Below are 27802 nucleotides of genomic sequence, written 5' to 3'. Positions count from 1 at the left end.
TAAATGGCACATAAATAAAAAAAAATTAAACTTAAATGGGACACATCACAAGGACGTGTCCCTAATGCACGTCTCACTTGAAGTACTCAAAGGCATTTATTGTCACATCATAATTCCGTTTTGTTAACATCTATCTATTCCCTCACACACATATACACTCATGCGCACACACACACACACACACTCTCACACACACAAAAGAAAACTCAAATGTAGTTCTAAGCTTTTATACAAAACCAGGAATGCAATGCCTCTGGTGTATAGTTAAGCATGAACAGAGAAAGCCCTTTTTACAATGTTTGTATTTTTGTCATTTTTTGTTTTTATTCAGCGCCTGTGTCCGGCTTAAGATATGCACCGTATCGGCCGATCAGGTCCAGAGGGAGTTCATCTGTAGCAGAACGGTTATGCTGGTAGAACCGGCCCGAGAACCCAGTCCGTAACGTCTCACATGGGCCGGTTCTTTTACAGCATTACGTTTCTAGGAGGTCCGTAAGCAGCAACAGGTTCTGCTGGTTGATAAAAAAGCAGCGATTTGTGTCCTTTTCATGGCCCCACGAATGCGATGTGCCTCTCCAAAACCTTTACACTGCTGCCAATGCACACAATGTCTTTACGGATCAAAGGAAAAAGCGAGAGGGAACGTGGAAAGAAAAAAAAAGAAACAGCGTGGACAGAACACAAACAAATATTGGCTTGATGAACTAGAGTGGTGGAAATTTACAGTCACTTGATATAATACTAAACCAAAAGAAATTCCATCTTTTCTTGAACAAAACATTTTTTTTTAAAAAGGTGAAAAAAAAAAAAAAAAAAAAAAAAAAGGCGGCAAGTTTGTATAATCAAAACATTTCAGTTTTTAATTGCAATACTTTATCTGCACCATTTGAAACTGATAGGAATTTTTAAATGTAGAAACAAACTAGTCAGACAGAAGTTTAAATCAAAACATTTAATATGGAGAAAGAAGAATAAGGTTCTTAATAGAATGTTAACGTTCGAATTTGCTGAGGCAAATTTTTTCATTCATTGTTATAAAATATACATGATAGAGAATTAAAATAAAAAGATAAAATACTTCAGAAATAATAATAATAATAATAATAAATGCCCCCAACCATATGTTTAATTGGTAACATGTAATATCACGACCCTTTTACTTGTGGAGGATGCCAAATATCAATACAAAGTGCATTAAAGGCAGCAGCATTAGAGGGGTGGTATGTGGGACAAACGGTGCAAAAAAAAAAGTAACCATTGTTTAATATTCTGGAAATTTAAGAGAGCAGAAATCAAGTGAAGAAGTTTAAAACCAATCCGATGACACAGACCAGGAAATCCTTCAAATGCGGAAAAAAAAAAAAAAAAAAAAAAGGATGAAAGTAATGTTGAATAGGCGTTTGGCATTCCTCACAGTAAACGTGGGCTTTTAACTGCTAGCATTGTTCAGCACCTGATATGATATGTAGATGCGACTCTCACCAATGGGACACAAGCAGAGCGCAACACTGTGGATATGGCAAACAAGTAAACAATTACAAACCCCACTTTCAGAACAGAGACCCCGATACCAGGGTGACGCACTAGTTCGAACTAGCTAAACCCATGATGTGATTGCTGTCAAAAGTGATTTTGATTCATCTGTTGCTTCGTTTTCACTATAATCGCAGGAAGAAAAAAAAGAAAAGAAAAAAAGAATTGCAGATTTATAATTTTAAAACGTCAAGCGCAGCAACACGTCCAAATAGCGAACAGGAATGAATATTTAAAAAAGGGATTGACAAAATAATCAACAATCATTACAAAATGAAAAGAAATTACGGAATAAATTATACTTTTGCAAATTCATCCTTTTTGTATTAAAAACCTCTTGGATAATTATGTTCAGACACAAACCACCCAACTGCACTGGATAGGCACAATTCTATAATAATAACAACAATTAATATATATATTTATATATATAAAAAAAACACTAATATTTGTTCACTGCTTCCAAACAGGTCCTCTGTACAATAAAAATCTTTTGGTTGTGGGATGATAAAAAAAAAGGAAAAAAAAAAACAACTGGCTAAAAAAAAAAAAAAGAAAATAAAATAAATCAAATAACTCGCATACAGTATGGCGGCAGCAGCAGCAAAAATGAACTTGTAAAAATGTTTTGTTTTTGCATACAACTGTTTCATGGCATCGAAACCCCTGTAATGACTTTCAATAAATTGGCAAAATGATTGAAACATTTTAAGAGCGCCTCTTCAGAATCACTAATGTACATTAATTTTGGCAACAGAAGTCTAGACATTGTTTTCTACGGGGGTAAAGGGGACCTAACTGGCTATGATTCCTCCATCAAATGGAACCCAGTTGCACAGTTTCTTGTCCTAGATATAATGACGACAACAAGGTAACGCCATGCGGCGATTCGCTTTCCTCTTTGTACAGTGTGCGAGCGTCTCAGACCATGGCACGGTAGGGACCCTGCATCTTGAGGAACTGGATGATGAACGAAGGGCCTCCGGCGACAATTTGCGGTGGAAGGTGGCTGAGGGGGCAGTTCTCTATGCTCATGATGGACAGCTTACTGCACAGGGCCAGCTCGAACGGCAGACTGTGCAGGTTAGGGTTGTCATTCAGGTACAGGTCCTCGAGGTTCTCCAGTGTGCCTGTGGGTTGGACAGAGAAAGACTGTGAGTGAGTTGCATATAGATGTGTGGCTGTGTGCGTTTGAGGGCGGCAGCAAGGTCGTACCGATCTCCTCAGGTAGGTGCTGCAGTAGATTCTCTCCCAAGCCCAGGTATGTCAGGTTGGTCAGGTGACCGATTCCTCTCGGCAAAGTGGTCAGCTGATTATTGGTCAACACAAGTTTCTGCAAATAAATGTTAAAAATGAGTTTCACAATCAAAACAAATAGTATAACAGCATCCATACAGTATGTCATGTGTCCTTTGTGGATAGGGCATTCCCAGAATGCACAGCAACGAGCAAAGTGAGGGACAAAAATCATTCCGTATAATAATACACCGATGAGCCATTACATTATGACCACCTGTCTAATAACAGGTAGAACCTCCTTTAGCCAACAAAACTTGATTCAGCGAGGTGGCGATATGTCTCCTGGGGTGTATCTGGTGCCATTAGGGGCTTTCACACCAAATAGTTCTAGGAACTCAGTTATAGGAACTAGCCACTAGGATAGTTCCAAGAACTAAGTTCTCCCCCGGGTCATGTTCCTGGTTGCATCTGCACCGGGAATAGGAACTGTGAAGTGTCCGACAGCGGCGTCTTTTTAAGCGTGGCATTTACAAACGCTAAAAACCAGTAAATGGAGGATGCCGTGATCGGAGCTGTGTTTGTTGTGTGTCGTGGGTTTCGTGATAACGGAGATGGAATGTAAACACATAATTTATGTGACTGAAAGAGCAAAGAGTGGGGCTAAGAGACGAAATCTCCTATGACAACTTTTTGTATCGAGGCTGAGAAAAGAACAACGCTGCAGACAGACCCATCGCAAGGGGGGTGCGAGGCCATGTGTGAACCTGATGATGCGGATTGAAGTGCGTAACAAACAAACCGACTACCATGTTTGAGTGGCCTTTTCTGTTTTAATAAATTTCTTGAATACATGTCTCAGTCACTAGGCCTATAGATAGTTATGATATTTGTGGCTTTAAAGCAATAGGCTATATTGCATAAAGTGGTAGGCTATAAATAAACGTGACATGACATGATAAATAAACATCATAGAGCTGGTGCGAACATATCTACATCGCTATGATCAGATCAGATGCTTTCTTATTATTTATATATTTTTTTTTCATATTTGTTTTGTGTTTTTGTTGTTGAGAGGAAAGCGCACATAGCATATTAATCTAAATGGTGCTCTCAGCAGCATGTATGTGTCGGGATGTTCATAAACAGTATGACGCTGCAAAGGTATTTCAAAGTTATTTTTACCCCAAAACAAAAGTACGAACAAGAACTTTGTTGTGCTTACATCACAAAATGAATCTTTGCTAACTCGGTTTCTCCACACCCCCTTTCAATTAGGCCTAAGCCGCGAGGCCCTGTGCGGTCGCACACTTGGCACAGCCAACTGCAGACAATGGGTAAATGCTGTTATCACTGTTTTCCATGTTCGTGAAGAAAATATGTTTACACAGCTTTTTAAAAATGCCGGTGTTTGACATGCGTTTGATCAATCAACGTACACTCACGTCACTGATCCTATAGTGCTGGTTTAGACCCTACTCTGAAGTAGGAGCTAATTTAGTTCACCCAAAAGGAGTTCCTAGAACTAAAATTGTTCCTAGTTCCTGCAGTGCGAACACAACAATATCCGGGTACTTCAGCCAATATAGTTCTAGGAACCATGATAAGGTTCCTCCGGTGCGAAAGCCCCTATAATGTCAACATTGCAGGGTGGTGGTGATTAGGGCTGCTGGATGGATCGCACAATATGAAAAATAACATTGAAATCACGCTTAAACGCAATTATGATATCGTAAAGGCTGCGAGTGTTTTTTTTTTGCGCAGCTTCGAGTTTAAGTTGCTTTTAATGTACATTTGAAAATCAAACATCTTTCCAGAAGCATTTATTAACATCTTGTCCAACAAAAGACAACATTTAATAACATGTTTTTACTCCAAACTCACTTCATAATGACAGTTGAGCATCTTTCTGTGAGATGATGTGGCTTCTTACACAGAATAAGGCAGTCATGTGTTTATTAGTCATGTTTAATCAATCAAAGCTTTCAATCTTCTGTTTATTCAGCTACAGAGATGGTATGACGTCCATAGGGATTTCCTGGAATGACGCATGTTATCTACTTCTGCGACAGGGCATATTTGGAATTTCATATTTAGAGCACCCTCTGGCTTTCAGATGGAGAAGCATTAACTTCTGATCACAGAGCCGTACAGTTCTGACAAGTTGCACATAAAATAAATCGCAGCCTTTGGCAAATTGCGTACAATAAAATTTGCAATGAATCACGATATATCGTGCAGCCCTAATGGTGATGTAGAGCGAACCTGCTTTTCCAAATTGAACCACAAATGTTCAACTGGGCTCATGTCAGGCCAAGGCATTAACAGAAACTCACCATCATGTTCCTCGAACCACTCCTCGATTATTCTGGCAGTGTGGCATGGCGCATTATCCTGTTGGTAATGGCCATCACCGGCAGGGAACACAGTTGCCATGAATGGGTGCACTTGGTCTGCAACAATTTTCAGATACCTGACAGCTGTCAGGGATTGTGCTATTGGGATAATGGGGCCTAAAGTGTCACAAGAAAACCGCTGCCAGCCTAACAGTGCATCCAGGTGCCATATCCTCTGTTGGTAATCAGCGTTTCTGTGTTTGGCCCTGACGTGATGCACCAGAAATCTTGATTTGTCAGACCAGGCCACTTTCTTCCAATCATCCACTGTCCAATCTCAATGATCTGGGGCCCATTTCATACTTTGTTGGTGATGGTGTGCAGTTAACTCAGCAGCTTTTCCCATTGTGACACCGAACACTCTGACCGAAAGCCGGTCCTAGGGGGGCATATATACTGCTCTGTGAGCTGCACCTGTGGCACCGTTCGGTTGCCAGGCGTGCTTATTTAAAATGCAACGTGGTCCTAATGTAATGGCTCATCAGTGTAAACATACTTGCATATTTTAGTACGGAGCCCCTAAAGCAGTGGTCTCAAACTCAGATCCTGGAGGGCTTCTGAAGACCTTGATTAGCTGGACCAGGTGTGTTTAATTAGGGTTGGAGTTAAACTCTGCAGGGCTTTGGCCTTCCAGGAGTTTGAGACCATTGCCCTAATTTTTTTATTTTATTTCAATGCTTCTGCATTCTCTCGCAATACTTTTCCATGCCCTGGAGAAACTTTGCATTTGATACTTCAGCGTTTTCTACCAAAACTTTTGCGTTAGCTCTGAGAAGCTTTACATTCACTCTTAACCCCTTAGCATTCCCAAGGTCACTCTTGAATGCTATTTTATACCACGGGTGAATTGCATTCCCTCGAGAAAGTTAGCATTTGCTCATAAAACGATTGTGTTCTCTTGAAAAAAATGTTGAGTTTCCCCCAAAAAAACATTGCATTCCCTCGAGAAAGTTTGTTTACACTCAAAAAACTTTTGTGTTCTCTCGCAAAACATTTGTATTTCCCCAAGAAAGTGTGCATTCGCTCACAAAACATGGAAATAATATGAGGAAGGACTATTTTTCAATGCTTTAATGAGCAAAAGTTTAATGGGGGAAAGAAATACTTTTGCAAAAGGATTCAAATGTATTGAATTATGATTTTTCTTCCCATCTCATTTTTTATTTTTTACATCATTTCCCTTTAGGGGCTCCATACAGTACTGCAAAATATTGATATAAAAGTTGGACCTAACTAAAAATTTTACATAATATAAGAGTAACATGCTAGCAAAAGACTCCATTGAAAGCCTAAAAAGGCAGCTGCTTATGCAGGGTTTTTCCTACATTGAAACATTTTTGGTGGTATCCAAAACGAATTTTTGTCCCACCAAAGCCTTGTTTGATCAGTTATTGTGATTTTATGAGTAATGCAGATGAGTTCTGAACTCATGATAGGGCACATGTTAACTGACGGATAGAACGAGCAGAGAGCTCCTCCCTCGTGCGCGCAATCTCTCGGTCTTCAAACTATGCAAACCCTTTTGCTATGTCCCTCGCACATAATAATCTAAATCAACTGCCACGATGCTAAAAGTCCGGAAGACCGAATCCATGTTTCATGTGGCACATTCTGAGAATTTTTTCCCCCTGAATAACCACTGGCTGTGAATAGTGCTCAAAAAACGTTACATCGTCTCTGACAGGCATTCTGCACATGCAGCTGACATAAACCACACTTTCAATTAACGAGAAAAAAAAAAAAAAAAAAATTATTTATTTATTTATCATCAAGCGACGAAGTGTTTTCTGTGTTGACAAATCTTTTGCGATGTCCTAACCACCAGGATTCGCACACAATGTGTCCACGTCACGTCCGCTAATGTCCGATTCGCGACCTAATGACTTATTTGAACTGATTCATTTTAATGAATAGTTAAAACAACTGAACTGTCACTGTCTGAATCGGTGTAGCTATAACAAATTTACTCAGAAAACCTGAAATGAGAATGCAAGTGTGCTTGCCCAATTTACTAAGAGTGGTTAGTAAGATTTAGCCTTAATAATCCACAGTATTTTCAGGTTATTTGTATGACAATGTGTAGTAAATTACCTTTAGGCCTAAAATCAGTTAGTTTAGACTGGAGTGAGGTGAAACCAGAACAAAGCAAGTTGTTGTTAGCTAGGTGCATTCAATTAAAGTAGAACATTAGACTATTAGATAAAAAATAAAAAAAACTTTTAAATGCTACTTTTTAATATTGATTATTAATTATTATTAATTTAAGTACCAAAATAATTATCTGGTCTAGCAAAGAAGCATCTTTACTTCTTACAAAGCTATGAAATCACAGATTATTTTCAAAGAGGGCAAGAAAGGATTACATTAAGAGTGTCAGGTAATTTATTGTCAGCACTGGGCTTGCAGATCAACTTTTTACTGTTTGTGTGGATGACCATATCTGTCAGCCACCACCAAAGACCATTTTTGACCCAGGAAAAACCCTTTTATGTAGACAAATGTTCTACCTGCAGATCCTTAAGGTAGGCAATCTCATTCGGGAGGGACTCCAGTTTGTTCTCCTCAAGGTCAAGCTCTCGTAGTTTCCGTAAATTCCCAATCCCATGAGGCAACTTCTTCAAGAGATTGTTGGATAATATGAGGACCTGAAGGAATCAAATGGAAAAACAATGAGCCAAAACATAGACCTAACTACATGACAAAAATGGGTTTACTATCATGAAATTCAGTGATTTGTTAAAATACAGAACATTATGTCACCTCTAAAGACACAAGTCCACAGATATCCTCTGGAATCTTGGTAAGCTGGTTTGTTGCCAGGTTCAGCTCCACCATACTGGTCCACGTCCCAAAATCCAGCGGAAGAGATGTTAATTGGTTGTCCTGTAAAAAAGTTTTTTTAAGAAAATGTCAGAGGCGCTTTGCAAGGCAAAACTAGCCACAACAATGCTGCTTATTGGTCCAGGACAAAACAGCCTACCCACAATCCTCTACTTTAGTCTGCTCTTTAGTTAAAGTCCATGTCCTGAAAAGTTTGTTTCCAACATATTTCAACAGTGACCTCATGTGGACAATCACCTTCATATTGAGCTTGCTGAGCACTTTGGCTCGGGAGAAAATGCCGAAGGGGATCTTGTTGATACGGTTGTGCTCCATATTGAGTGAGTAGATGGTGGAGAACTGGGATGGGCCGCCCACTGGATAAGACTGGAAACAGTTCCGCGCCAGCGTCAGACTCGTCAGGTTCACCAGACTGGACAGAAGCCCCTGAGGAGGAACCGATAGGGATCGATAAAATATACATAAACAGGACAACAACAAACAATGTAAGACTGATAATTATTAAAGCTGGAATGAGCTGAAGCAAGCCTCACCTCTGGTAACACTGAGATGTTGTTGTTTTCAAGGTTGAGCTCTTCCAGCTCTCGGCACTTCGCTAAAGATCGAGGGATCGCTGATAGGCGGTTGTATCTCAGACCGAGACGGTTTATACTCGACAAATTACCTGAAACAGTAAATGAATGTGAGAAATGCCATCGATATGCTTAACTTTATGATCCAAATGTGTTGTCTGTGGTCCAAATAAGTTTATGGTCCAAAACTGTTGATCTAATCTTTACATGGGCATATAGGCATACTTCCTCCACTGATCAGATTATCCTTAATTAGACCGTTATAACGTAGAACTGAATGCTCACAAAGCCAACAAATTTCCCCAAAGCAGAACTGTACAGTACAATTTTTGTTTTGCCTCCAACAATAAAAACATCCCAGCTTGAGCAGGTCCTCACCTATAGTCTCAGGTAGGTCAAGAAGTTCATTGTGCTGCAGGTCAAGGTTGGTGATCTGAGTGCAATTGCCGATCTCTTTAGGAAGGTGCTCCAACTGGTTGTGGGCTACATCCAGCGTAATTAAGTTACAGAGCTCACCTATAACACAAGTCAGCAGAATCATCACAAATGAACACTGAAATGTTATACTTTTAGAGATTTTTTGGAATGACACTATACACATTTATATTTTTATAAAAATAGACCATGGAATATGGTCAGATTTGTTAACCAATCAGAAGACTGGGGCTCTTTGGTAAATCAATAATTATATAATTGGCAACTAACTGATATAAAATAAGTTAAGTTTATACGTTTAAGTACTACTTTAAGTGCTATTTAATTACCAAAACTGAAATGAATATAAATTACAACTAAATAGAATTTTTTAAAAAAGCAATAAACTAATATAAAATGACAAAAGCACATACAATAATTTTTTACTTAAAATGAAAATGAAAATTAAAAAGGTTTCAATTTCCGTTTCAATTTCCATGCCGTTACTTCAAATATATATTTTTTTCTGATTAGGTACTAACAATGTAGTTGTTTCCGATCACAATACAAATTACATTCAAAACAGTTCAATGAACAAATTAAACAGTAAAGATTTTATTGTGCAAAAAACGGCAGACGAATTATAGGCTACTAGATGTTGTACACGAACTAAACCACTGATATTCAAGAGAGACAGAATGGTAGCACCATTTTACTGTGTCTAGTTGAAGTGAGCAACGCGTCAAAACAGCGGTGCGGATCACACCACAAGCACTCAGGATCATTCGTGGCAATGATATTTCAGAGCTATATCCTCTAGTAGTTTTATCTAAAGCCAAACTTCACTTCATTCAAGCCCTTTCAGCTCTATGCACATTCTCTCTTTCTCAAGACATGTGCCACATTAACGATGCATGTCCACTGGCCCCGAGCAGAGCAAGCGTTTTTAATTCATTCCAATGAAAGTTGAGCTTAACGCACAAACGCGAACGATGTCATCGTCCATCGTGATGTTTCACTGTAGACATCGTCTGATGCCAATTTGGTAGACATCGCCCAACCTTGATATAAATAATACTGTAATAATATGGATTTAGGCATAGTTAACTAACATTAACAAATACTGTAACAAATGTATTTCTCATTGCTAGTTCATGTTAGTTAATGCATTAATGATGAAAAATGAGACTTTGTGTTTAAAGTGTTACCAAATAAACAGACCTGCCATTTTTGCTATGTAATGTGTTGCTTTGTCATTCATATTATTAGGGCTGGGCGATATATCGCATGAGATTGTCATGCGCATTTCGTCAGTAAAGCCGGTTCCCTGATTGCTAAATCGCCATCACCTGCTTTCAAATGCAGCGGCATTTAATAGACCGAGCCGTAGATCACTGAAAAGCCACGCAATATCGCGTTCATATCTCAGATGAATTGCCTTCGATAATGAACGCGATATTGCGTGGCTTTTCAGTGATCTACGGCTCGGTCTATTAAATGCCGCTGCATTTGAAAGCAGGTGATGGAGATTTAGCGGTAATCAGGGAACCGGCTTTATTGATGAAATGCGTGTGACAATCTCATGCGATATATCGTGCAGCCCTACATATTATTATTAACTTTCAAATTAGTCACCACCACCACCAAAGACGATTTCGGACCCAGGAAAAAACCCTGAATATGCTTAAAAAAAGAACAACAAAAAAAGAAAGAACAGTTTTAAGCAGCAGCTCACTCACCGATCTCTGCGGGCAGCTGTTTAATCTTGTTCTCTCGGATGCTGAGCATGGTGAGTTTGGACAGATTCTTGATGTCCTTCTCCACGGTGGTGATCCGATTAAAGCGCAGGTAGAGCGTGGTGAGGGAGGTGACGCGGTACACCACGGCGGGGATCTCCCTCAGCTTGTTATGCCGCAGGTCGAGCATACGCAACTTCTTCAGGTTGTCCAGCGAGTCGGGCAGGCTGGTGAGAGAGTTCTCGCTGAGCGCCAGCGTCACCAGTCCCGACAGGCATCCCAACTCGGGCGGCAGACTTTGCAGCTTGTTGCTATACAGGTAGAGCTCGGTCAGCTGTGTCAACTCCTTAATGGAAGAGGGCAGGAGATGGATGGATCTCTTGGACAGGTCCAGGCGCATTGAGTTCTCCTCCCGGCACTTGTTCAACTCCTTGATAACCTCAGCGTTGCTGGATTTTTTGCGCGTGCTGGGCGGCGGGTTGGGCCGCTTTATCGTGCTGTCCAACGTGAAGGCCACTGCGGGCGAAGCGCCACTCGTGTCTTTCTTCCCGTCTTTGGCATCTTTCCCTTTGGTTTTGGATTTCCCTTCAGCTTTGGGTTCCCTCTCCTTAGAGTCTTTATCTTTGCCCAGAGTACTGCTCATGGCGAAAGCCCCGCTGCCCAATGGCACATGGGACCCTTAGTCTTTCGCTCTTTCTCTAGCTCTAGTATTTTGTTCGTTATTCAAGGGCAGAACCAAAGGGAGGGGCTGTTATATCTGTGTGTGCTCATACATACCTGTGTTCCTTCACCAGTGTTGGTGGACAGAGGCAGCCTGTACTCCTGCAGGGGTTAAAACTCCATGTGGGTGACGCGTGTTTGTTGCAGTCGGTGTGGCGTGGAGGCCAGCAGCCTCATGCTTGTTTGATCTGCACTCTTTCCCTCGGCTCGGCTAGAGCTGTTCTACACAGGTAGGTTGCCGGGATTCACATCCTTTGGCTGTTAAACAAAAAATAATAGTTTCAGTTAAGATGCCTAATTCCTCAAAGACGGGAATGACTTACAGACAAAAGATTCATTCAAATTTTCAGATGTGAAAAAGGTCGTTAAGAGCTTCCCTTAATGACGCAAATGCGAGCTGCTAACTAATAAACATACAGTTCCTTCCTGTATGGTTGTACCACAAGCACTTTCAGGAAGAAGTGGCATCAAGTCATTCAGGCCGTCAATGGTCAGCCACTTTAGGCAATTAATGGCAATTAAATCTCAAATCTCTTTCGACGATGCATCAGATCATCCTTTACTGGTGGATGTACGGGAACTTATTAACTGCCCTGCAAGAAAAATTATATAGGGTGCTTCCACAATGGGAAAAGCCTTTAAGCGTTTCACTGATAAGAATGCATTAGATCCATTTTGAGGGTGTGGAAAAAGCCAGGCCAGTTTCTTTCCCATCTGCTTCCAAAGTAATATAGTTGGCTTTTCATATTGTAACTAAAGCAAATAGTTAAATATCAGGAAAATATTTTCTTTCTATCAGGTTGACAGTGGGACTGGAACACCGCATCAATGTAATCAATGACGCTGATTGCATAAAAATGATTTGCGTAGAATGCCTTGATGCACACCGTTCACATTCATCCCCTAAGATGGTGACTTCGGCTCCCTGGGATGCTGAAAATGATTATGACATGAGCATAATGCAAGTACCACCGAAGTAGATCATACTCAACACCCTTTACTATTGACAGGATATACACTGATTCAAAAGGAACTACAAATCGGTTGTCAGTAAGTTTAACAAACCGCATTCTATAATCAAACTGACACCTCAGGGCTAGGGCTGGGCGATATGACTTAAAAAAAAAATCTCCGATTTTTTCACACCAAACCCGATTTTCGATTTTAATCGATTTTTTTTTTTCTATTTAAAAACAAACAACAACCGACAAAGAAATTGCTCAAAACAAATGTACTCTTTATTTTGTTCAGATTTTCGCTTATGCAGTTTATGATGACCACAAACATTACTTGTTCATCCTTCTGAGATTGTCCCCATTGTAAAACCGATCGTAAAATATAGTAAATTCATCATTTGATAGAAAACACTTATTTAAAAATAAAAAAGACAATATTACCACTTTAACCAGCAGGTGGCGGCAAAGTAGCATGTATTTGCGCATTTGTGAGCCATTTCCTCTAATCGTTTTTCACTTTGTTTTTGACTAAATGTTAAACATTATAAAGTAACTAGGTTTACAAATATATTTTGTCAATGTGAAGTATGAAATACTTACAAAACTTAAGAAAAACAATAACTTTTATGGTGAATTAATTAAACAGGAAGTGATACCGCACTTTTACCTTGTAATCACAGCAGCTGTCAGTCAATGCAGCGCAAGATCAATGATTTCAGCACTCTTATAAAAACACACATTTTATTAAATGAATCTAACTAAAGTGTACAATAAATATTTAATTTTTGAAGCTTTTTTTTTCACATAAAAGTGTGAAAACTGATGGTCGAATTGAATTTAGCCGAGGAGGAACACTGAGGTACGTCCTTATTTATTTATTTTGTATGCGTGTTATGTTTGAACTAAATTGATGCTATGCCTATTTAAGTGACTATAATCTGATTATAAACTAAGTATTACACTACTGATGCTCAACACACCAGCAAATGACATCTCACCGGAAGTTTTCGAGCTGGCTTATATTAATGCGGAAGTTCTAAAGAACGCTCCGTGCATATAGTCCATTCCAAACAACGGATGAAACGGTGCCTTTCTTTGGAAGGAGCTCTGCGCTGTTACCTGCCATGTTGTCTGTGTGCGGCTGACTGTAAGGTAAGCGGGGGGAGGGCGAGCCCACTCTGAACTACGGAAGCCTAAGGGGAGAGCCGGTGGTGGAAGTTAAAGAGAAAACCGATTTTCATTAAAAACAAATCGCCCTTAACGTCAAATTCGAGTTAATCGATAAAATCGATTTATCGCCCAGCCCTACTCAGGGCTCAACATTAAGCCTTGTTATGTGCTTGTCCTTCGGACAAGTAAATCTGTAATTCACTTGTCTGAATACAAAAAGTTGCTTGTCCGGAAAAAAGGATTTTTTGTGGTGAAAATATGATTTATTCGGAAGCTGTTCTATCAGTGTTCTATCAGCTTTGGCATATTTCAATCTTCATATTTGTGATATTTACCCTGAGGGCATTTTTTTACCTTTTTAAAAGGGCACCAATCTTATAAATGCATGCTTCATCTTTCATTTCAAATTCTTATACTTGATCAATAAATTCAATTAGAATAAGACAACACTGTAAGCTGTTACCAATCAAATTAAATCATTTACACTGAAAAATTACAACTGCATATAATAATGTTATGAGATCGTTTTTAATATTTCTTTGAATATATAAATGAAAGAAATGTTGGGGGAAAAAAATTATACTTTTAAAATAAAATAAGAAAATAAACCGCCAGCAGCAAGTCAATGAGTCATTCATTCAAATGATGATTCGAACCTTTGACTCTGAAAGAGGAATCATTCAGTAAAGTGTTGCTGTGAGATGCGCTATGGTTCTGCTGTGATCTTTGTTTGGAACCATTTTCACTGCTGAAATAAAACAAAAAACAGTCAATAATGCATCTAAAACATAAGTAACTTAATATTACCTACTTGTTTATTGAACTGTTGTATGAAATCAGTGCCACATTTATAATCGTGGTGGCATTCAGAAAAACAGCACTCTTGGTCATGTGATGTTGCTTAAAGGTGCAATAAGCGATTCTCTACAGAAACATTTTTTTTTATACTGGTTGAAAGTCTCCTCATATCCTGATAGCAATCACTATGTTAAATGGTCTAAATGTATTTTTATAAATATATATCATCTGTGGAAGGCATAGGACCATAAAATGCTCATCCAGTTATTATATTCTGTCCGGAATTAAATAATACAATGTCCTAACTGCCTGTCAACGTATGTTTTTACATTCCCTCACGAACCCTGTTCACGCAGACATCATATAGCATCAGCACGTTTCATGCTATGCAGAGTTTATGTAGACAGACATCAGTTACAGAGCACCACTAACAAACAGCAGCCACCTTTTACAGTTCCTACCAAATAAAAACAACAAGCTTATGCTGAGTTCACACCATAACTACTGTAATTAAGAGATGGCAACCCGTGATGTTCTAACCGGAGTTCTTCAGTCAGACTCGGAATTATGCATTTCCATGTCAACAGCATCAACACAGAAATTAATCTGCAGCAGTCAGGTACAAGTTGTTTACATTCATTGTTATTCTCATGTTATGTGCTGAGGCACGAGGTAGTTTAAAGCCGTCTCTTGTGACGTTTTGCGAGTGTGCGCGCACATTCATGTCTTTTAGAGGAGTCGTGAATTTGGACTGCAATTTGCAGGGAGGGTGGGATCATATATTTTCAATGCTATAAGGCTAACATTTCCCAGATCACCTACTGCACCTTTAACTGTATCATACATTATAAATATAAAAACTCAGAGAGGCTGCGCAAGCTTCAACAGCGCAACCTTGTTACCGTCAGTACATTATATATTATTTATTAACCAATTATTAAATCGGCACTTACACTGAATGTAATAAAATTAGAATCATTCTCACGTTTTGGTGATTGCCAACTTATTATATTGACATTTTAATCAGGCCAATTGTCTGGTTGGGCAAGTAAAATTCTCTTTCACTTGAACCTTCAAAATATCCACTTGTCCCGGGAAAAGTGGACAGCATTTATATCGAGCCCTGCACCTGTAATATTTCAGGGTTGCATTCTAAGCAAACCTGCGCTGTTTGAATAAAACATTGAAAGATCAATGCCGTTGAAAGATTAAGTTAGAGTTATTATTTATTGGAAGCTAACAAAATGATTAAATCAACTAAATCGGCATTTTTTTGGTTTTTACATTAATCAACTAATTGTATACTAAATCGATAGATTAGTCATCATTGTTAGTTGGAGCCTTAGATGACAGCGTATCAACACTTTTTTTTATAAAACTATATGCAAATGTTTTTTTACTGTGAAAACTTTCAACAGAATAAATTAATCATCATTTAACAATTAATCAAATGATTTCTGATCAGGCAGAATTAAATTGCAATATCAAATTTGCTAAATGTCAGCGTAAAAAACAAATCACATTGAACATATTTGATTATTATCTTAAGTGCACGTTTACCATGACAACCCCAAAAATACATTTTCTAAAATACCTTTTTTCTGTAAAGTTTTTTAGACCCCGTAGCATCCCCAAAACCCAGTATGAAAAGCCCTGCACGACTGTTAACTTGCTCATAAAAAGATATAGCAGTTTTGCATCAGGTTTCCATCAACGACAGGAACAGAAGCCGTGTACCTTTACCTGTGAGATGCCAGGTAGGTGTCTGTGTTCATTAAATCACAAATTACATTCGACACTGAGTAATCCAATAAAAACCACAACCAAACCGAATCAGTAAAGCCTCAGCACTCTGTTAGATGCTATCTTTGCATAAGCATGTGTTCCTCTGTCCTGTATTGTGAAATTCAAAAGTGTGCGTGCAGTTGAAGTGCGCGGCGTGCGTGCACCAAGTCCAAGCTCAGATCAGAGCGGCAGAAAGGTTAATGCCGATGGGAATAATCGTTGGGAGTGATCTTCAAAGCTCAGACCTCCCGCAGGTCAGAAGACCTTTACGGCAAAATAGTCCAGCTCGTCTACAATAATAATAAAGCAATACTGAATGTGTAGATGCACACGAACACTCATGCGTTCAGTAAGATACTGACAGATGACATATGCGCCAAACTCCTCACATTAAGACTGAGCAATGTGTCATACATTAACTGACCTCCACTATCAGTGAATGTGTAACTGAGGTTACCTGAATCTTAGACAAAACGTTCAGTTTCATGACCTCTCACCAATTAAGCTGGATTACATCTTGAGATAAGTGGAGTTGCAGCAGTTTCTGCTGACCTGTGTCTAAAGAAAATGCTTCGATTGAACTGTAAAACAGGTCACTTTGAAGCCTTTGATTCACTGTGTGATTTGTATGTTTCCACTGTCAACTTTAGATGCTGACACTCTTAAAGCGTGACATCTCCTTTACATTAGAGGGAAGTAAGCCTGCACAACTTCAGATAAGCTCCCTAGAAATCCCAAGGCTGTGATATTTCACAGAAAAGCCACTTGATACCACTTCTGAGCAAGACACTGGTTTCGCTGAACAAGTTTGCTAAGAGGGATGAGCAAAACAAAACAAACATTTGCAGTTCAATATCCAAACAGGCACAGAACCCCATCCAACTAAACATACAGAAAACAACAACAAAAAAAGGCTTTTAAAACATGGGCTATGGTCAATGGTAAAATGGGTGCCATCTCTTCCCTTTCTGACAACAGCAGTGATGTCTAGCACTCATTGAAATATACTTGCGCGAGACATCACTGCCGTTGTCAGAGCACGATCAGACCTCACTAACCAAGTGCTGAACGCAGTTGGACATAGTGTTTTAGAAGTAAAAAATAATATAAAAACTGTTCGGTTTCTCGCACAAAACGATCGTTTCGTGTCTTAGGACAACAATGTGTTGTCACGAGCCGCAGGATTTAATTTGGATTTGTCTATGCATGTTTTTTCGACTCTTATTGATTGTATTCCCATTTACTCCCATTATTTGAATGACAGACTGCAACGGTTGCAGTTAAAAATCATTTGTGTTCTACTGAAGAAACAAAGTCACCTACATCTTGGATGCACTGGGGGTAAGCAGATAAACATCAAATCTTAATTTTTGGGTGAACTATTCCTTTAAGCTTTCTATAGATATATTTCTCAAGTCTGTGAGGCAAGTACACTGAGTTTTGGTTTATTTTTTTTGACAAATTGAAGTTCACATAGACCAAGATGGCAGAAAGCGCATCCGGTTTGTTTTCTTTATTTTATAAAAGCACAACCTTTTCTTGTTATTTTGAGTTTACACAAATAAAAGTAGACCCTTTAAAGTCTGAAATGATGCATTTACTCATATCTATATGACCAAAAAAATGACAGAGCATTTTAAGTTGTTTCCTCTGTTATCATGAAAAAACGCAAGCGATTGTGTAGGCGCCTCCATGTCATGCAGTAAGAGTGCTTAATACTTCAGCACTCAAACATCATTTAAATCACCATATCATATTTTTAGTTCCAGTACTTTGATGGTTCACAACGATTTAAATGGTTTCTTCTTATCATGCAAGTGCATTTTTAGAGAGAGAGACAGGAGAAAGTGAGCACCAAGACTGTTTGTGTGCGGTTTGTCTGTGATCCAACGAATGCCTACACTGAAAGTGAAAGTGTACTGCGTGAGAAAAAAAATAAAATCAAAGTTTACTGAGTTTCAGTGACGTACCAGTAAAAATGTTAAATATATGTAGTCAGTGACAGTGCAAGTATATTGGAGCTGTGTATCACGATACAAGGGTTACGATACAATATTTTATGATATATTGCGATACTGTAAAAAAGGCGATATAGTGTTATTTCTTGTTTTTTTAGAAAGAGGATCTAATTTTAGAAAAAAACTGTCACAAAGAACACACCACCGTATGCATAAAATCTGACCAAAATTTTTATTTAAAGCTGCAGTCCGCAACTTTTTTTGGTTAAAAATTATCGAAAATCAACTTTTGAACAAGTACATAACCAGCCAGTGTTCAAAACGATCTAATTATCTTGTCTCGATTCAGAACAGTAAGCTTGTAATAATGTTTTATAATAAGAGCGACATGGCGGATTTCCGCGGGAAATTCGAGCATGCAGCGGTTCCTCTGTGCGTCATTACGTCACGTCCATAAACAAAGGAAGGATTCCCGTCGAGAGGCTAGTCAGTTATATATATCAGCCGGCGGTAGCGGCACATTTATAGAATTTTTCTTTTTCTTTTGTTGTTTGGTGAACATTAAAAACAGACAGCATCAGGAATTCAGGGGTTAAAAGCAAAAGAAAAGCCTGTGCCTGAACTTTTTTTTTTGTGTGTGTGTGTGTGTGGGGGGGGGTATTTTAACATTTAAAGTAACTGTTTTGGTGCACATTTGATTCAATAAAATTAATCAAATGCGCGCTTCGGATGAGTGCACAAATCTTCTCAAAGCGCGCGCGCAAGTTCTCGTTCGCGTCTTGCACTCAGATGTTTAAATTGGCAAGGCTTAAATGAGTTTAAACGCAGACAACTTGTGCAGTTCAGGTCTCACCTGCGTAAGCTATCAACACCCAGTGATGACGAAGTAAATGACTGCTCATATAGAACATGCGGCATTCGCACTGAACAAAGTTTAGGGGTAGCCAGAATGCATATCGGTGGTCGGTTCATGTGCTCTCTGCGTGAACTGAAGCGGTACCGCGATCTGTCACTCCACAGAGTGCTAAGAAAGATCACGACAGCTCGAGAGACGTCCATGGTCTCACTCCAGTATGGGAAAGTAGTCAGTCACTCCTTGTGTTTTATGAATAGGCTAACAGGTGAGCCGAGGGATAGCACAAAATTACATACATCTCTAAAATTACTACGCAATAGGCATGTGAAGTGAATGAGTGTAAACTGAGCTCGGCGCAAATCAAATAGCCGTGCTGTTTCTCTCAGAAATCAGAGCGTTGCAAAAAATTAGTCTAATACATCAATAAAATACTGCATCATAAACATTTTCTATGTGATATGTATTTAAATGATTTAAACCTTGCGAGATGATAGATGAAACACAAATGGGCAAAAAGTATGAAATGAGCAGCGCGTTCGTAAATCAAATAGCCGCGTTTCTCTTGCGTCTCTCAGAAATCAGCTATGTCAGTAATAGGCTGCTATCAGCTAAAACACTACATCATCATACACACTTTCTACTATTCAATGTCTACTTAAATGTTTAAAACATTGTACGATATGATAAATTAATTAGTGTAAATTGTATGAATGAAATGAAGCACGCCATAGCAAGTCAAGACAAATGTAGGACTATATTTTTTTTCCCGCAGCCAAATGCTGCACGCCGGAGATCCGGTACGGTGCCGGAAAACTTTAAGCCCTGGGAATTTTAGGCTGCTGTTATTTTAAAACAACGCACAGATCCAATATGCTGATACTGTTACACATGCATCGTCTTTCTCAACTGTTTAAGTTCACTTAGAGGCACAAAATACATACGTTTTTTGATTAAAATGTTGTTTGACACTTCAGATGTGTGCGCACAGAAAACTTCTCACACAGCGTACAAGAGTTCTCTTTCAAGCCTTAAAAACATGCAAATGATAGGCTTTCATTACGATACAACACTGGTCCGGAACAGATGACGGAACTGCCATAGTCCCAATCGTCTTTCACACTGGCCCCAGGCCATTGGGCAGTCCTTATTGTTGAGCCCTGCCCGGCACATTCGTTATTGTTTTGCATCTCTTTGAATTTGCGCTGTCTGTTTAAACTCAGAAGGCAATGTGTGCTGTTTCGGTCTCACTTGCATTTGCATGCTTAAAAAACCCAGGAGATGATGACATAAAAGACTGGTCATATTGGAGCATACAGCACTCACAATGAACAAAGTTCACCAAGAGTGAATGTTTTGGCCATGTTTTTTTTTTTTTGACCATCTGTGTTGTAACGTATTGGGAAGCCAGAATATTCCCAGACAGGAGATTTATATGATGCAGGCAGCAGCTCGTCTCATTCGCTTGCCATACTGAACTGCAACACACCAACATGTGAAGAACTGTGATGTCAGCAACAGATTTACATACAAACAGTTGATTGGACAGCTACTCTCATTTGAAATGCATGCAGAGCGTATTGATCGAAAGAAACGTACATTACCAGAAGTCTGTCTATCTGTCTTACGCATTGTTTATTTCAGCAAACTATGACTGCACGATTTGGAGAAAAAAAAATCTAATTGCGATTTTTCTGGTTAAAAGTGTGATTTAAAATGCAATTTCTAATACAAATTAAAATATACAAACAATACCAGGTTTGTAGGGCTGCACTATTTGGCCCAAAATTATAGATTTCTATAAAGTTCTAATTATAATGCCATGTTTATGCCTGATCTGTGCTTTATTTTAATCACATTATTAAGTGATTCCGTAAATCATCTGCACATTTACGAAGCCATGCGAATTATGCTTTTGAATAAATATGACGAAAAAAAGCACTGCTGCATTATTATAACATCAGTATTTTTATGTTTTTAAAACAAACATCTAAAAGCAACATTGCCGTCACAAATAACTCAGTCAATATCAGGCATTGCATTTGAGCATGAAACTAAACACTGATATGCAGAGCATTCAGCGTCTTAATAAATGTTAATATCCCGACCCAACGCATCCTATAGTAGATTAATCAGATGTAGCGATTACAACTTTCATCTGCAAAAGTTTTGCGAATGCAAACGTGAGCTTGACCGAAAGTGTAACTCCGATTGCGCTTTAAAAAGTGTCACTAATATTTCAGCAATATTTTGGATTCAATTTGCACTTGATTATTGCTAAATTAATTATGAATAGAATTTAGGGCTGCACGATTAATCGTACAATTTGAAAAAAAAAAAAAAAATTGAAATCACGCTTAAACGATTTGTCTTAGCTGCAATTATTTTTTTATGCGTGGCTTGTCAATGAATTATGGCTCCAAACGCTAATCCATCTGAAAACATCTGAAAGTTTGAATCGCTTAAAATGTGCATTTGAAAAAACAACACGCGTCAAACATCTTTCCAGACATGAGAAATATTTATTAACATCTTGTCCAACAAAAGAAAAAATTTTATAATATGTTTTACTCCAAACTCACTTCATAACAACAGTTGAGCATCTGTCAGATGAAGTGGCTTCTTACACAGAATATGGCAGTCGTGTGTTTATTAATCATGTTTAATCAATCAAAACGTTTCAATCTTCTGTTTATTCAGCTACAGCGATTGTATAGGATTTCCTGGAATGACTCGTGTTCTACTTCGGCAGCAAGGCACATTTGCAGTTTCTGCCTGAGAGCGCCCTCTGGCTTTCAGATGGAGAAGCATTTACTACTGATCACAGAGCCGTACAACTCTGACAAGCTATGCATGAAACAATCTCAGCCTTTGCCAAATCGCGTGCGATAAATCGTGCAGCCCTAATAGAATTTAAAAGGATATTTTCAGCACAAGATAAAACTGAACTGCACTGAACTGTATTTTCATCTATCATGTCAAAGTGAAACTAGACATCACTACGTGACTTCAAAATCTAAACAATTGGAGCTCAGGGCGCCGCCCTAGGTGCTGCTATAACCAATCAGGAGAAAAAAACCTTTTCGATCATCGTTTACATGATCGATCGTCGCTGTCAGGGTCGAGTACTCGGTTGCTGTTGCACATCCCTAAAATATACCCTTGCGACTTATGACTGGTCCAGGGTCACATGCGTTCCTCTTTTGCATCCAGTGTGGGAAAAAAACAAACAAAAAACTCTGTACACTGGAGAAAAACATATTGATTAACATGACAGTGTTTGCTGCGTCTGTGTGCTCTGAGACTCAAGTCTTTTATGAAGCAGGAAAAAAAAAAAAAAAAGTGTCACAGTGGCTTCACAGCAACTTCCATTTTTATTACAGATATTTTGTGCCAGGAAGTTACTATTTTGTTCTCTGGAACACACGGATGGAAACGCTGCTTTACAAATGTTTCATGCAATATTCCAATTTTGCGCATAGGTTAAATCCGCTACTTTGGATAGAAACGTAGCTAGTGTGGCACTTACAATGGTGTGTGACTTCGCTTATTTTATTTCTGAAATATTATATCTGCTTTGTTAAAAATCTGTATCCCAAAATCATCAACATTTGACAACTGACTAAGAGGAGAGTAAATACTAGAAGATTTTCCCCAAAATATTTATTTATAAAAATTATTAAAAAGAACTGAAATCAAAATAGTTCATTTACAGAAGCACCAAACTGTAACCAATCATTCAAAATACAAGTCTATATTGGAAACTCATTGTGCCTACACAAAAGAAAAAATAATATAGATTAAGACTATAATATTGATCATCAGCCATAATGTAATTTTCAGTTTATAGACAGTGCATCTCAAATGAAACATAAAAAGTACAGGAAACAAAACAGGACAGTTAATATGGAGAAAACTGAAGCGATTCTGGACGTGTCTAGTGGGCGAAGACTGTTGAACAGCACTGTAAGGCAGGGGTCATCCTGCACAACCTTCTCCTAATCGTACATCCGACTGCAGGAAAAAAAAAAAAAAAAAAAACATCTTTCCTCCCTTGCCATGCTTCTAACATACTTACATACATCAGCTCGGGGAGATGATGCATCTGATATTTATAAAACAGATCCTGAAATGCACAGGAATACCAAGACAGAAGCAAATGACTTTATCATAGCTCAAAAACGGCATGGCTTTGTGCAATACTGGGATGATGTGTAAAGTCTACATTAGTTCATGACATTTTTTTTTTAGCTAATTATGACAATTTCAATTGCTCAGCTCCTCTATAGGATGTTGGCTTTAAAACAAGGCCACCAAACCCACAAAATTCTTCCCAAATAGGTTACAGATGCACTATATATACTACAAATAGCACACAAGCATAATGTCGAATCAGAACAGGGCAATTGCATTGCATTACAATCTCCCCAGATGAAAGACCAGTCTTCACTCTCAAACACATTTTTAACACCCATTTAAGTGTCATATAATGCAATGTAATAGTCTTTCTGAGAACACACAGGTACACACAACAACGACAAAAAAGCAAATAAAAAGCTTTTTATAAGACATAACTTCTAGTGAATGTATCTGGATTAAGATTCAGGGCCTATATTTTGTAACCCTACACATGAATGTGTCAGAAAAAGCTGCAAATGCTCGGTTTCATTTACCAACAGACCCGATTATTATCCTACAGCACATTTACAGGCATAATAAAACGTTTAAAACGGTAAGCGATAAAAAAAATCTGATGTGTGAGGGGGCTAGAGTACAAAGCGTCTGTGTTGACATGGCTAACTAGCTAAACATTCCTTGCTATTAAACCACAAAAATATCATAAATGTCATTAATAGCGACTAACATTACATAGCTTTCAAAAGAAAAGAAAAAAACGAAAATAATCTGAGCACATTCGCTGTGTCGTGATATATGACAGCATACAGATAGCTTGAAAGCTGGCTAAGGAAATATCTCTGCTAGCATTAGCCACCCTTCAGCTGCGGCTAACAGGCTAACAGCATTAGCCCTGCGCGAGCTCCCACAAAAAAACATCACAAAATACAAATGTCAGCGCAAGCTTCTTACCAAACTCGTACATTTTGGAATAAGCGGTCTCATCTTGACGAAAAAACGATTAATTTCCCGTAGTTGAGGACGTGAGTGTTCGTTCTTTTCAGACAGGCCCTCTGTGAAAACAAACTGTCATCCGCCAAACGGCACTCGGAGCAGCTGGAGCTCAAAGCGGGAAGAGCTCGATCCGCAGCGAGTGCGTGCGTGCGTGTGCGCGTGCGTTACTGATGAAAAGACCACGAATCGGTTCTTTCGAACGGTTCGTTTTAAAGAATCAGTTTTTAGAAAAGCATCAGCGAATCTTTAAAGTAATCATGAAATCAAAATGGGCAATTCTTTGTTTTGTTTTTTTAAATGGAATATTGCACCATTATAAATTATTTATACATCTACATCATTTTTTTTTTTTTTTAAATTCATGCACAATCTTAATCTTCAATCAAAATAACTTCATTATTGCAGCAACATCTGTTCAATTCTCTGATGACGTTTTTGCTGATGTGAGGGCGGGACAGCCAGTCACTCACATGGGATCACAGAAATGGCAAACCGTAACCATCCAATCAATTCCCCATAAAAATAATAATAATAATAATAATAATAATCAAGTTCCGCTCTACATTCTTTCTTGTTTGAGAAGTTGTTTCACTCAGATGTACATCACAATAGCGAAGAAAAGACTATCGTATCCTCCATTTCATACTGACTTTAAACCCCGCCTCTGCAAGTTCATCTGCCTCCATTTTTTTTAAACGACGCCCACATCTCAACATCCAATCAATAACTGATGCATTGCAACAATCCTACATTTTTTCTTTTCTGACAATCCACTACACAATCCAAGCTCACATACTGTTATAATATGGAAATAAGCATATTCGGACACAGGGCTTGTTCTTGGCCCTGTCCCAATACCCACACTTGAGAGCATGTGTGTTCAACTTCATCAAGTGAGCGAGGGAAGTTTAGTTGGACAGACCCTCGACCTCTCGATTTTGACAGAGGGAGCGAGCCTACTCAATAGGCTTGTTCGAGATGCATCGATGCAGACTGATCAGCGTATGACATCAAAGTACTGCAAGAGCGACTGGAGAGCAAACGATTCCTTATGCTTTTGAATCATAATAATATGTACACTTCAGGCAGACCAACAGGCCACAATGCACCACGATTGTGACGTCACAGCAGATTGTGCTTAATTTCCCCCCACCCCATACAACTCTAGTATGATATTGGCATTATTTTGACATTTAACACTTGTAGCTACCTTAAGCTGACTGTTTTTAACAAAGTTATAATTTATCGTGTAGTTACTATTTTTGTGTGTATTTTTTAATATTTTATATTTATTATAAATGTATTCATATATTCATATTTAATATTTGTTTACATTTAATTTTTTAACAGCCCAAGCATACATACACATACAAAACACATTCTTAAGAAGAAAAAAAAAACCTGAAAATAATAAATCAGCTCCATAGCAGATCAAGGGCTTAGGCCGGGCGCTCCATTTAAACTCATTTCAAGGGTTCCACCAGTAGTGGGCACTCATGCAAAGTAAGCACTGACATACATCTGAGTGAAGTTAGCGAGGGAATAGTCTTGCGTAGCCAGACCAAAGCCACTGGAAGGCAAGCCTGCAACCTTTAGCCAAAAAAAGCGTAACGGCTAATGCTAATGGCCAGTACAGGTGGTACTCAGGGAGGAGTTTTGAACAGCGTCACGATAGGCTGAGGGCTGCTGCACGTGATTAAGTTAGCCATTACGCTTTCTCCAACGGTAAGAGATACAGACCCTCTTATTTCCCTAAAATAATACGATCTCTGGCCAGACCTTCAGGCTGACAGCTTACCCCCAAGGGCATCCAAGATGTAGGTGACTTTGTTTCTTCAGTAGAACACAAATGATTTAACTCCAACCGTTGCCGTCTGTCGTATAATGCATGTCAATGGGAACTTCGTCTATAAGAGTAAAAAAAACATGCACAGACAAATCCAATTTAAACCCTACGACACATTGATGTCCTAAGACACGAAACGATCGGATTGTGTGAGAAACCGAACAGTATTTTTATAATTTTTTACCTCTAAAACACCATGTCCACCTGCCCTGTGCATCCAGTGCGTGAGGTCTGAACGCTCTCTGAACGATCTCTTCCGTCATCAGAACACATTTTCCAACCTCACTAACCGGATGTGCAGGGCAGTTAGACATAATTGGTGTTTTAGAGGTAAAAAATTATATAAATACTGTTCGGTTTCTAAAAGAAACAGATTGTTTAATGTCTTAGGACATCAATGTGTCGTAGGGTTTAATTTGGATTTGTCTGTGCATGTTTTTTTTTTTTTTACTCTTATAGATGACGTTCCCATTGACACGCATTATTCGACTGACAGACTGCAACAGTTGGAGTTAAAAATCATCATTTTCTACTGCAGAAACAAAGTCACCAACATCTTGGATGCCCTGGGGGGAAAGCAGATAAACATCAAATTTTCATTTTTGGGTGAACTATCCCTTTAAGGTAAATTATTTAGGTATTACATAGGCCTAGGCTATGTCGCACATTTTATTAGTGCAAATACTAAATTGTGTCTTCTGTTACATAGGAACCTTTAAGCAGACAGAAATTTATTGTAGGCTACTAGTGCCTAAGTAGGCACTAGTTTTGAAAATCAAAACACTTTAAAAAAAATGCACTTAAAAAAATTAAAACAAGTGTGTGCCACTGGGTTATCAAAAAACGCAGATATATTAGCTTATGTGAATTGGTTCAATCGATTCATTGAAAAGATCCGATTCAAAAGAACGAATCGCATTGCTAGTGTTTGCGTGAGCGCGCAGCAGCAGTCGCGTACTGTCTGTTGAACTGACATTGATAAATGTATATTTTTCTCTACGGTTTTTTATAATGTCTTTATTTTTCCCTTATTTCTTTATTTACTTAAACGTAATTATTTTCTGTAATAAATATGTGAGTGTTGTAAGTATTTTATAGCCTACGCTTTCGCGATGTTGTAAATGTTAACAATCATGCCAATAAAGCTTTGTTGACTCTGACTCTATGACCATTTTGGGACAAATCACTCTTTTGTTTACTGTCTGGTGGCTCAGACGCATTCCGCGCGCATACTTGGCTTTCGCGGCACCTTTCTTTTCATTCCCCCCACAACACTCTCTCTTTCTTTTCGCAAGCCTACGGAATATGTAAAAAAAAAAAGAAAGAAAAAGAAAAAAAGAAAACACCCTCTACACACACACACACACACAAAGCAGCGGCCATTCCGGGACTGAACAAAAGAGTGCATTCAAACCCACCGAACGAGAACAGCGCCGCGTCTATCGCGCTCAACCGCCTGGCGCGCACGCTTATCGGGCCGAAGATAAACCCTGCGCCGCGGAAGGTGCGATTCGGAGCCGCGTAGAGCAGTAAAAGTGCTTTACCTTGAGAGGTGTGACTCCGCCATCCTTGTTTCCTCCTCCTTTCCAGCAGTGCTGCAGCTCGCGCTCCCCTCCCCAGCGCGCGTCACACGCACGCATTACAGACGCGTCACGAGACTTCTGGAGCTCCAGTTTATTTTTGTTTTGGAAATTTTGCTGCAATGACAGACGCAATAAAATGCCCTGGGAGTTATCAGCAGAGAAAGTGGCGAATCGAGGACGGAAATATCATAAAACAGGAATATGAAATATGAAAAAATGAAATATGGACGACTTGATTAAAGATTTTTTTGTAATAAATGTGTAATTCCTGGAAA

The 27802-nt window shown here is 38.8% G+C and overlaps 1 protein-coding gene across 5 annotated transcripts; it reads right to left on the bottom strand.

Moving 5' to 3' along the window:
- Positions 1–830: 830 nt before the first annotated feature.
- On the bottom strand, positions 831–27686 carry shoc2 (SHOC2 leucine rich repeat scaffold protein). 5 transcript variants are annotated; one of them, XM_067398541.1, is made up of 10 exons: positions 24057–24227; positions 14231–14322; positions 10732–11706; positions 8957–9094; positions 8540–8670; positions 8244–8432; positions 7926–8048; positions 7673–7810; positions 2749–2866; positions 831–2663 (listed from the first exon to the last, which is right to left on the bottom strand). In XM_067398541.1, exons 3-10 carry the CDS (start codon positions 11369–11371, stop codon positions 2455–2457), a joined length of 1686 nt encoding a protein of 561 aa, XP_067254642.1. In that variant the 5' UTR covers positions 11372–11706; positions 14231–14322; positions 24057–24227; the 3' UTR covers positions 831–2454. The 5 variants fall into 5 exon arrangements, with proteins under 5 accessions (XP_067254642.1, XP_067254643.1, XP_067254644.1 ...); XM_067398542.1 differs by having other exon boundaries at positions 24068–24227; XM_067398543.1 differs by lacking the exons at positions 14231–14322; positions 24057–24227 and adding an exon at positions 27489–27686.
- Positions 27687–27802: the final 116 nt, after the last annotated feature.

Source organism: Chanodichthys erythropterus, chromosome 10, assembly GCF_024489055.1.
Source record: "Chanodichthys erythropterus isolate Z2021 chromosome 10, ASM2448905v1, whole genome shotgun sequence".
In the NCBI taxonomy this organism is placed as follows: domain Eukaryota; kingdom Metazoa; phylum Chordata; class Actinopteri; order Cypriniformes; family Xenocyprididae; genus Chanodichthys; species Chanodichthys erythropterus.
The sequence above is the reverse complement of the archived record's forward strand: the minus strand, read 5'-3'. Positions and strand labels throughout refer to the sequence as shown.

What these genes read in the sequence shown, in the direction of transcription:
- shoc2 (XM_067398543.1), bottom strand. Translation starts at nt 11,371, where the DNA reads ATGAGCAGTACTCTGGGCAAAGATAAAGACTCTAAGGAGAGGGAACCC. An exon ending in TGACCTACCTGAGACTATAG is followed by an intron (nt 8,671 to 8,956) that starts GTGAGGACCTGC and finishes TTACTGTTTCAG; the next exon opens with GTAATTTGTCGAGTATAAAC. An exon ending in CCTACCTTAAGGATCTGCAG is followed by an intron (nt 2,867 to 7,672) that starts GTAGAACATTTG and finishes ATTTATTTGCAG; the next exon opens with AAACTTGTGTTGACCAATAA.